At 34.7% G+C, this 11676-nt stretch overlaps 1 protein-coding gene across 6 annotated transcripts; it reads right to left on the reverse strand.

Moving 5' to 3' along the window:
- Positions 1-8207: 8207 nt before the first annotated feature.
- LOC131538822 (PWWP domain-containing DNA repair factor 3B-like) lies at positions 8208-11648 on the reverse strand. Of its 6 annotated transcripts, none has more exons than XR_009270686.1 (6): positions 11426-11648; positions 10939-11154; positions 10573-10755; positions 8585-8673; positions 8434-8503; positions 8208-8260 (listed from the first exon to the last, which is right to left on the reverse strand). XR_009270686.1 is itself a non-coding variant. In XM_058772967.1 (5 exons), exons 1-5 carry the CDS (start codon positions 11235-11237, stop codon positions 8243-8245), a joined length of 648 nt encoding a protein of 215 aa, XP_058628950.1. In that variant the 5' UTR covers positions 11238-11395; the 3' UTR covers positions 8208-8242. The 6 variants fall into 6 exon arrangements, 3 of the variants coding, with proteins under 3 accessions (XP_058628950.1, XP_058628949.1, XP_058628947.1); XR_009270685.1 differs by having other exon boundaries at positions 10950-11079; positions 11426-11635; XR_009270684.1 differs by having other exon boundaries at positions 10573-11154; positions 11426-11644.
- Between the last annotated feature and the right edge of the window lie 28 nt (positions 11649-11676).

The following is an 11676-nucleotide window of genomic DNA, read 5'->3' on the forward strand; positions in this document are numbered from 1 at the left end:
TTTAACAGGCATGGTGTTATATGGCACTATTTGGCTGCTGAATCCATCTACTGCCACAACATGTGTCACACCAAACATCACCAGCTTCTCATTTTGGTCCAAGTGTAGTTTATGTCCCATGTATTCAGCATTATAAGGGACTGGATTCAGATTGCGTACTCCCTAAGAGTTCACAAAACAAGCTGTTATAACGACACTGCCCCTGCATGACAGTATCTCTCAGGAATAAGCAATGATCATACATAGTTAGTAAACTTTGACTTGAAATTATTAGACAAGGCCCTTAAAACTGGGCAATGCCAAGCTTTTGCCATAATTCATGATATGGTTGATGAACCTCTCGTAGCACTTTTCTGACCCGAAGTTCACCTGCATGTACGCCTTTTGATGACGGGTAACCTGTCATGAATTTGCGCCCAAAAGTTGGTATTTTTATGCCATGTTCTCTGCAAAATCTGCGAACACTAATTGCAGAGCATTTTGCACACCCATCTGGAGTAGGTGCGCAGAAATAGTTTCATAATTCATATGATCATTAACCATGTTAATGATCATTTCTGCATGCCCTTCTAAACATGCCATTGTAATCATTTGCCGCGTCTTTGCTCTCTCTGCCGGTGACCTTTGCAAATGCTGATGAGAAAAAGTAGCTTCTTGGTTGAAAATAGACGATTTTTTTTTTATGATTTTCATTTAATTTTTCACATTTTAGTTTTCAGGTGTAAGATTTGAGAAATACGATATAGAAAAATGTAAAAAACAAAAAAACATTTTAAATAGCTGTCTTAATTTTCTCTATTTTGTCGTGGAAATGATAAATAAAAAAATTATTCGTTTTTTTGTTTTTTTAATTTAAAACGGATATGGAATGATCGGAAGGTCCGTGTAGGTCCGTGTACGTTGCGTTCATTCGTTTTTTGATTAAATATTGAAAACCGAAACATGAGAAAACGACACCATTTTCATTTTTCGTTTTTTAAAAAAAATGAAAAAACAAGAAATCGCCTTGTTTTTCCGTTTTTACATTCAGGGTTAGAAAATGGATAAACAGCTTGAATGTTCGATTTCCACGTGTGGGCGGAAATGAAAAGCCCCTTTCCACTGATTGGTCAAGCAAGGATCAGATGGTGCCGTCATCATGTCGTCTTCAGTTTTGTGCAACAGAATAAAAGTGTTTATTGCAACTCCTGCGTTCATCTCCCTCTCATCAAACAACCAGACTAACATGGCTTGACACAAACCATGGGGCAGCGCCTAGACAGGGCTTACTCCTGTGTAGGCATAGATTCTATACGGCAAATATTAGGTGCTTATTGCAGAAATATGTATGTATCTCAGATCTACAGCCACGTTACCCTTTTAGTCTATTTCTTTGGCGCACCGCACATTTTATTTAGCCGTCCAGTTTTCAAAATCTGTGTGGCAAAGCTGCGTGACATTTACATTATAGTGAAGTGCAGACCAGTATCGATTTTAGTGTGAATCGATTTTAGTGTATCTTATCGTTTTGATTATTATTTTGATTTATTTATTTATTTTTTCATAGAGAATTTTATATGATACTGTCATATAAATGCATTAACACAGCAATTTCATTATGGAATTAGATTAATGTTTTAAACAAAAACATTTTGAATAGCCTACAGAAATATGGAATGAGTGACAAAATGAAACAATTGGATACTTGAATTATGAAGGTTGCATCGCCAGTAGGTGGCGGCAAGTCATTGTGTTGATGAAGGAGTCATAGAGTCATCAATTCAACCGATTCGTTCAAAAAGCAAATGGGTCATTGAACCACTCGCTCAAACGATTCATTCAAAGACTTGGATTCATTCAAGAATGAAACGCCTGTGTTTTAAGTCAAATAAAACAGACTGTTTTGTGTCTAAAATGAAATCAATTTATACTCATTATTAATGAAACTGTACTGTCTAAAATAAAAGTTATGACTGCTGGATATACTAAAATCAATACTGCTCTGTGCTTCACTATAATGTAAATGCATTCGCCCCGTGTTGTCCAGTGCGTCACGCAGCATTGCTACACAGATTTTGATAACTGGACAGCTAAATAAAATGTGCGGTGCGCCAAAGAAATAGACTAAAAGGGTAACGTGGCTGCAGATCCAAGGTACATACATATTTCTGCAATAAGCACCTAATAATTGCCATAGAGAATCTATGACTACACAGAAGTAAACCCCGTTCATTTGTTAGTCTGGTTGTTTGATGAGAGAGAGATGACATGCAGGAGTTGCAATAAACGCTTTAACAGCGGAGGACTCTTATCTGTTACACAGTAGGCTACTGAAGACGACATCATGACGGCACCGTTTCATTTTTGGCATGACCAATCAGTGAAAAGGGGCGTTTAATTCCCTCCCACACGTGGAAATCGAACATTCAAGCTGTTTATCCATTTTCTAACCCTGAATGTAAAAACGGAAAAACAAGGCGATTTCTTGTTTTTTCATTTTTTTTAAAAAACGAAAAAATGAAAATGGTGCCGTTTTCTCATGTTTCGGTTTTCAATATTTAATCAAAAAACGAATGAACGCAGACCCCGTGTATCATCTGATCATTCGTTTTTTGATTTAATATTGATAGTAGAAAAATGAGAAAACGGCGCCTAGTTTCGTTTTTTTCGTTTGTTCAGAGAAGCGCAAAAACAAGATTTTGGCTCGATTCTCATTTTTTGGTTCACGGGTAGAAAACGGATAAACGACTTCAAAATTCGTTTTCCCCTTGTGGGCGGTCATGAGACGCCCCTTTCTGCCGATTCGTCAACCAAATCTGAACCCGTGACGTCATCAGTCTTTCCTCTGTTCCGTTCAAGAAAATAATAGTCCTCTGCTGCTGTATCAGTATACCGATTCGCAAGAAACTGCCATTATGACTGACAACCGGAGAACAGAGATATTAAAATACACACTCTCCTGAGTTTTATAATGTAGTCTTGTATTTTAATAAAATTGATTATAATTGGTATCCAGGGCTGGACTGGTAATCGGGCATACCGGGCATTTTCCCGGTGGGCCGACGCACTGAAGGAGCCGACAGAATTTTTATTTTTTTTGCCAAGGACCATCAAGAGCAGCCAGTGGCCCATTGCTTTGTCTCCTGTATTGACAGCGTAAACCACCCAATCACAATGCGCTACAGACAGAGCCATGAAGTGTTTTGCTCCGCCTATAAAGAACGCTTCACCCCAACTTCTTCCTCGTCGGCTTTTCCCACGTTTTCAGAGCAGCTTCATCAAGAACAGGCTTACTCTGCGGTGAGTGATGCGGCGTAAAGAGCCAGGAGGAGGAGGAGAGGAGAGCAGCTGAATCGGTAAAGTGCTTGATAGGGACTCGCGACAGAGGCAGGCATCTATCCTGTGTGTGCGCGACATTAGTGCAGAATTATTCAAACAACTAGATGCAATGATACATATCTACACTACCAGTCAAATTATTTTTTAAAGAATTCTCTTCTTCCCCCTCATCCTGCATTTATTTTATCCAAAATACAGCAAAAGCAGTAATATTGTGAAATATTTTTACTATTTAAAATAACTGATTTCTATTTGAATATATTTTAAAACGTAATTTATTACTGTGATCAAAGATGAATTTTTCAGCATCATTACTCCAGTCACATTATCGTTCAGAAATCATTCTAATATGCTGATTTGCTGCTCAAGAAATATTTATTATTATTAATGGATTCTTTGATGAATAGAAAGATCCAAAGATCAGCATTTATCTGAAATAAAAAAGCTTTTGTAACATTATACAATACACCATTCAAAAGACTGGAGTCAGTATAATTTTTGTTTTGTTTTTTGGGAAAGAAATTATGGAAATTAATACTTTTATTTAGCAAGGATGCTTTAAATTGATCAAATATGATGATAAAGACATTTATAATGTTACAAAAATGCTGTTCTTCTAAACTTTCTATTCATCAAAGAAACCTGAAAAAAAAAGAATATTTGAATGATTTCTGAAGGATCATGTGACTGGAGTAATGATGCTGAAAATTCAGCTTTGATCACAGGAATAAATTACATTTTAAAATATATTAAAATAGAAAACAGTTATTTTAAATAGTAAAAATATTTCACAATATTACTGCTTTTGCTGTATTTTGGATCAAAGAAATGCAGACTTGGTGAGCAGAAGAGACTTCTTCTTATTCAAAAAAAGAAAAATCTTACTGTTCAAAATTTTTGAATGTATATCATTCATATATACAGTATATATATATATATATATATATATATATATATATATATGTATATATATATATATATATATATATATGTATATATGTATATATATATATATATATATATATATATATATATATATATATATATATATGTATATATATATATATATATATGTATATATATATATATATATATATATATATATATATATATATATATATATATATATATATATATATATATATATATATATGTATATATATATATATATATATATATATATATATATATATATATATATATAGTGGTGAGCCACCAGGACCAAAAATGCCAGGGCCGATTTTTTTGTCCCAGTCCAGCCCTGAAGACAAGTACTATATGCAAAGTTTCTTAAAATGGGGAAGTATCTGTACATTATAATGTATTATTGTGGCTTAATGATAAGTGCACTCAAACACACACACACACCTGTATTTAAAAGATCTGAAGAGATTATGCTTTCTACAAACGAGGAAGGCTTTTTTTCTTGAAATACCTGTTAACTAATGCATGTTTGTTGACCATTCCCCTAAATAAATGCTGTGGGCAATTCACTGGATGTTTGTCCTATGTATGTCACCTATTCTGAAATTATATTTGCAAAGCTATTGTTTATCACTTCTGACCACTCTTTAGAAACATGTATGGAGTGTCCTGTATGCTTTATTATTATTGTTGTTGTTGTTGTTATAGTAAAGTGTTATTTTTTATATTCAGCTTCTTCTGGTCTCCTGGTATAAGCTTTATAACTCATTCCTCAGCAACATTAAAAATTAAATAAATGCTTGACATGTCCCTTTAACTACAGCAATATTGCTGCTAACATAAATTAAGCCACAAACTAGGCAACATAAAAAAAATGATCTGCAAATACACAAGCATTGCAAAGACACAGAGTAAATACTCAAGGCCCATGGCTTTCACAAAGTCACTTTCTTCCCATGTGAATGATGCTCCTCCACAGAACCCCAGGCATCTTCAGAGTCCGTCTGACACCCTGCGACTAGTTCTGGATGATTTACTTCTGCGTTATTAACACATTTGACTGCTCTACAAGATCTCACATGTTGCCTTGATCTTTCTCTAAGTGGTCATAATTTATTGCCAAAATACTTCCAAATACATGCTTATTTTCTAACAAAGGCACATCAATAAATTTGGTAATTCTCTTGAAAGCCTCCTTGGCAAATATATTTATGATTGGACATGAAAAGGTGATCAGCCTTTAAATACAATTACTGCAGAAGCACACAAATATTTGTGTCAAAATTAATTTGTAGCCATCAGCAAGATAAATGTCATTTAAATTTTAAAATGAATCTCATTTGCTGTTGGTACGTGAATACAAATGTAAAATCAGTCTTTGAATGTCATTGTTGATGCTAATCAGTACGTGAATTAAATGTGAATGTGTCGAGTTTCTCTGATCTCTCTGATAATGAGTGCTAGTTCTGCTGATTGTTTTAGAGCTGCTGAGCGATTGAACTGCTCACATTATTTGCATACAAGCTCGTGATCTGAGTGCTTTGTCTTCACCTGTAAGAACAGCCTCCTGAAATCTGTAAAAAAAAAATAATATATATATATATATATATATATATATATATATATATATAGCTTGAAATCTGAGAGCTTAAGTAACTTTTAAGTAACGTTTAATTTTGAGCACATTTTAGCACAAATAATCTTGAGAAATTTAAATAATTTCATTAAAATGTAGAAGTTATTTTAACCATTTTTAACTAAAGATTTCTACTCAGACAGTCAAAATAGCTGTTTTAAACTTACCGTCAATGTAATCATACAGTCATGGACATTTAATGAAGTCCACTTCAACCAAATGCAGCAGAAATTAGATTTATTGTGTTTATATTCTGGGGAGAAACTGAGATGGAATAAGATTGTTACATTGACATCGGGATTCAGTTTCTTTTAATAAATTAAATAGATAAATCTCTCTGCAACCACAAATTTAATTTTGATCTACAAATTCTTTGAAACATTCATAAGTGCTTTCCAATCCTGTAATTTTAAGACCAAGATAATGACATTTAATCCTTAACATTTAATTCATCTTACGCCTTATTATTTATATTTGTTTACTAATGTAAAGTTCTGCACATTTATCAAGACTTTTATTTTGCTCTGGCGATGTGACGTCATAAGGGGGTGTGGTTGGATCTGGATCTAACTCCTCCCACCTTGCATTTACCTAAACCAGAGCCATAGAGAGACAGAGTTGCGACAACGGAAGTTCAAAACGCTCGATCGTCGCGTGATTCACGTAGACCTCAATAGTTCCAGGAAGTTAATAGCGGGCGATTGGAATGCATTGAGTTAGTGACTATAGTGAGACAGAACTGTGATTTTTGGTAATTAGTAGACAATAAAATACTTTATTTACATTATTTATATAAATAATGTATAGGTAGTATATGTAGTTGTATCAGTGTTGCTTTTAAAAGATAAAATCCGTTAATATTTGAGGATTAACGTGCTCAGCTATCCTTACCTGCCATGTTAACATATTTTAGGTTGATGTTACCATAGTAAAAGCCCATGTTTGCTATATAAACGACATCGTGGTCTTTTACCAAGTAACTTCAGCCTCTCTGTATAAATATAATCATGTGTGTGTGTTGTAACAACAAGTCAAGTGCAATCACATCTTAATGTTCAATGTCGTTTTATTAATTAGTTTGTTGTCTTTGAAAATTCATTCCAAATAAGTGAAGTTATTTTAAGATTAAGTGGGAATTAATCTCTTTTAATGATTTTGATTCTTGTGCACCCCTCCATTATTAATATATAAATATATATTTGTAGTATATTCTAATTTAAAATAAATTTTACCCATTTAATCATATATTTGATGTATGTTGTCTTTTGTTATGCACTTATTTACGGACTATAAAGCATGCTGTCCTTGAACAGTCTCCGCTATAGTTTGCTGTGCTGCATGGGATGCTCCAGTCTCTCACAGAAAGGAGTGTGAATGAATGGTTTCTCTACTGACACGGAGAGGAGAAAAAAATGATGCATCAAGTTTTGTTCAATTCACATTTATTTGTATAGCACTATTTATTACAAACATTGTTTCAAAGCAGCTTTACAGAAAATGAATGTTTCTACATTACAAATAAGAGTTGTGTTAACAGGTGTAACTGTGTCAAAGTAATGCTCATATGGCAGAAATGCTCTAAACAAATCTTTACAAATCATGCAGTTAAGTAATGCCATGCTTTCAGAAACGATGAACAAATTAAAGCAATGGTTACAAGGTAATTTGATTAGCTGTGCTGATAATATACCATTTTGTTCTATAAATGTCTTACCTTTTAAAAGTTCATTCTGCCGCATCTCAATGGCGCTGATAGTATGAGCGCTTACTTCCGGGAACTATTGAGCGGCTCATGATCCCCCAACATTATGAAGCTGCAGACTCAGAGCCTGCTGCATCCACAGTCCCGCACCCAGAGTCCCGCATTCTCAGACCCCTCGTTTTTCGAGACAGCGCCTCCTGCTGTTCGGAAGATCGTATAACACCCTTATCCAACCGCATCCAGATGCCATTGAAAACATTAGAATGCAGTATTACGGTCTCTTTTTATTTAAAGTTATCCAAATAAATATTTGCGTTCCCTGCTTAATGCATGTGGCAAAAAAAAAAATCATTGTGTTCTCAAACTATTTATTTTTTGAGCGTGGGTGTAATTGAAAGGAAATTATTGATGTAACGGATACACATACAGATTGAACTATCTTCTGAAAAATATTATGTGATATTATATTGCTACAATGTTTGTTTTTGTACAATGTTTCAAATTCCATTTTTTCTTTCAGTTCAACATATAATGGTCTAATTAACATTATACCATGCTAACATTACAAAACCTGTTTTTTGATATTTTGAATGTGAAGCAAAACTCAGATAATAGACAAAACACCAATAATAAACAATTCTGTACTTTATTTAACGATCGCCTTAATCACTGTCATCTTGCTGTAAACAGGAGAAAGCAAAGAAAAAAGGAAGAAAGAATTGTGTTAGTGACTTTATTTTCGTCTTCAATTGCATTCAAAAAACCTCCTCATTTATAAGTCGCTTTGGATAAAAGCGTCTGCTAAATGAATAAATGTAAAATGTAATGTAAATGCATAAGGTAAAATAATTACTTTCTGGTAGGCAAATGTTGCTTCTTTTCTCATTCTTTTTGCAATCACCCGGTCAAATTCCTCAACTTCACTAAAATAAAAGATGAATGCCATTGTCAAAAATACTGTGTAATAATAAACATTTTTTTGCAAATGCAAATTACAAGCATACCTAGGGTGATAAGTAGGGCCACGAAGGAACACCTCCTCAGCCTCCTGCCAGGATAATGCCTGCAGCTCACATAGGCCATGAATGATGGCCTGTCCATATAAATAAATATAGGGCTGCAACTAACGATTATTTTAATAATCGATTAATCTGTCGATTATTTTTTCGATTAATCGATGAATCGGATAAACACCCCAAAAAAACAAGAAAAGCATTCATTTCCAACCCTTTATTCAAAAACAGAACTAAAATCTTTAGAAAGTGCACAAACATGTTGCTCCTTGAACATCCCTGAGCTGTTATAATAATAATAAAATAAATAAAAAATGGAGTAACACAAAAAACATACACATGTATGCTTTACATCTGCCAAATATATAGACTTTTTAAAAATAAAGTGCCACCTGAGCTGCCAGAACAATAAATAATTTATAAAAAATAAAGAACAATACAAATCAGAAAATTTAACAGGATTTGTTTGAATGTCAGAACTTGTTCTCTACACTACAGACGCACACACTCGCAGACGCACACACTTTTGCAGACGCACACACTCACAAACTCTCACACTGACACACACACACACACACACACACTCTCTCTCTCAAGTTCACTTGAAGCTTATTCATTAAATTATTACCATCATTGTAGTAAGTGCAAGGTTCATTTATACACCACATTTAAACACAGCTTAAGATGACCAAGTGCTATAAAAGAACTTTAAAATTAAATTAAAAAGTACAACACACACAAATATATTTGTCAATAATAACCTATATGGGACAAAGCACAGAATATACACTGCAAAAAATGCTTTTCTGACTTTTGTCCTGTTTTCAGTCCAAATATCTAAAAAAATCTTAAATCAAGATACATTTACTAGACACATGAAATAGCATAAGAAATTGTCTTGTTTTCTGAAAAAACACCTCAAAATTAAGTGATTGTTTGCTTAAAACAAGCAAAATGATCTGCCAATGGGGTAAGAAAAATAATCTTAATGAGATATAATCTCAAACAGAAGTTTTAAGCATCACTTAATTTTCTCATGCCATTTTTCTTGTCTAGTAATCTTGATTTAAGATTTTTTTAGATATTTGGACTGGAAACGAGACAAAATGACTAAGTAAGAAAAGCTTTTATTGCAGTGTAGCTATACATGACAACAGATTGAAAAATGAATGGTCCAAAAAAGGCCAGTGAATAAAAACGTGTCTTTAGTCTTGCAATGCAATTGCGTTGCGAAAAAGCAGAGATCTCATCTTCTCCAGGCTGTGCGCGGCGCGTCCATCTGAACGGAGGCGGGGTGAAGGTACGAGGTTTCGTTGAGAGCTTGATGATCCAATGGCGTTACGAAGTTTTACTGACAAGCTCTTTTTAATGCTTATCATTGGTTAACTATTTTTAAAACTCTCTGATTTAAAATAATAATAACTCAAGTTTGGATAATTTTTCACAGCACCTGACTGGGCTAGGGTATGGAAACTGCCATACTCTGCCATACGCAAACGCCGCCCCAGCTCCCGTGCCATGCCATGTCGCTTTTGCATATTTTGCAGTTAACACACCTTTTCTGTTTATTTAGTGTGAAATGCTCCCACACCTTGGATGACTTGGGTCGCACGGATTTCTCTGCCTCCGCCATGTATCTTTCCTCTACCTCCGCTCGTTTTTTTTGCTCCGCTCTGTCTATGAGGCGCCGAACTCTGCTAGCATCAGTGCGCGAGAGAGACCGAGTGTGTTCACTCCGCTCCGCGCTCAACTAAATGTTTTTTTTTTAAATAATCAAACGTATCCGCGTCGCGCGACACAACGAATCGATTATGAAATTCCTTGCCAACTCTTTTAGTAATCGATTTTTATCGATTTTTATCGATTTAATCGATTCGTTGTTGCAGCCCTAAATAAATACATTAATTAATTAATGTATAAAACATTTCATATATGGCAATAATAGAAACAATCCAATAGACAAACATGTGCAGGCCTACCTCAGGAAAAAGAAAACTACAAATGAACTCCACTTCATTTGTGAAGTTCAGTTGAGTTTTACAATTGTGTAGCAGAGCTTTGAGGTGTTCAAAAAGAATGGCACACTGCTGCTCACTGTCCATGTAGACTGGCACACGTGGCTTTAGGGGGAACCACTTTGATGGTTTCCCATTGAGAACATCCTGCGGGGCAAACAAAAAGTGTTGTTTATATATACACAAGCCATCAATGAATAATTGGCATAACCATTAAAAATATAGCTAAAGAGCATACTGGATAATCAATTGACAATGTTGAAGTTGACAATGATCACAGCCCTGGGTGAGTCATTTAGGAATGCTAATCTTTAAATGGTGAAAAATGACCATTTGAGTACCACTAAATGCTGCTCTGTTCCCTTTGAAGTCACAATGCAGTCCACCAGTGCTTCTTCAGTTCTTGTCCGATCTTGGACTGATTGGACGTGCTGTGGGACATCTTGTGTGGTGCTTCTGCTTCTTTTTAGCCTATACAGAGGTTGAGTTTTTGCCACTAATAAGCATTTTGCCTCGTCTGTCCAGAAGGCAAACCTGCGCCCATAGCTTGCAAAAAATAATAAATAAAAAATTATAGGAAAAAAGAAATTGTCGCTTAAGAGAGTTATTAAGGGTGTTTTGTTACTCATGCTAAATAAAATGTTGTATTGAAAAAATATTCAAAAGTAATATGACAAATTGAACTCATATATGGGACCTCTATCATTACAAATATTAAATAGACTGTTCATATGTTGGTGTATCGATGAGCTTTAAAGTAGTTTGATTAAAAAAGAAATAATTTTGACGAAATCATTTTAAGATTGACGATACTCACGTTTCGGTTATTCACGTGTTTATCCATGTGTTTTTCCGATCCAATTTGATAGGAGGCGCTGTCTCGAAAAACGAGGGGTCTGAAAATGCGGGACTCTAGGTGCGGGACTGTGGATGCAGCAGGCTCCGAGTCTGCAGCTTCATAATGTTCTCATGATCCACCATTGCTGTAAAAAAACGGTCCACTGGAGTCAACGGAGTTGTAGCAGCTCTCTCTCTCTCTATATGGCTCTGACCTAAACCTACCCGTCT

The sequence above is a fragment of the Onychostoma macrolepis genome, chromosome 04 (assembly GCF_012432095.1).
Source record: "Onychostoma macrolepis isolate SWU-2019 chromosome 04, ASM1243209v1, whole genome shotgun sequence".
Taxonomy (NCBI): Eukaryota; Metazoa; Chordata; class Actinopteri; order Cypriniformes; family Cyprinidae; genus Onychostoma; species Onychostoma macrolepis.

What these genes read in the sequence shown, in the direction of transcription:
- LOC131538822 (XM_058772964.1), bottom strand. Translation starts at nt 11,237, where the DNA reads ATGAGTAACAAAACACCCTTAATAACTCTCTTAAGCGACAATTTCTTT. An exon ending in GAACAGAGCAGCATTTAGTG is followed by an intron (nt 10,756 to 10,949) that starts GTACTCAAATGG and finishes TTTGCCCCGCAG; the next exon opens with GATGTTCTCAATGGGAAACC. An exon ending in GTAGTTTTCTTTTTCCTGAG is followed by an intron (nt 8,674 to 10,572) that starts GTAGGCCTGCAC and finishes TTATATGGACAG; the next exon opens with GCCATCATTCATGGCCTATG.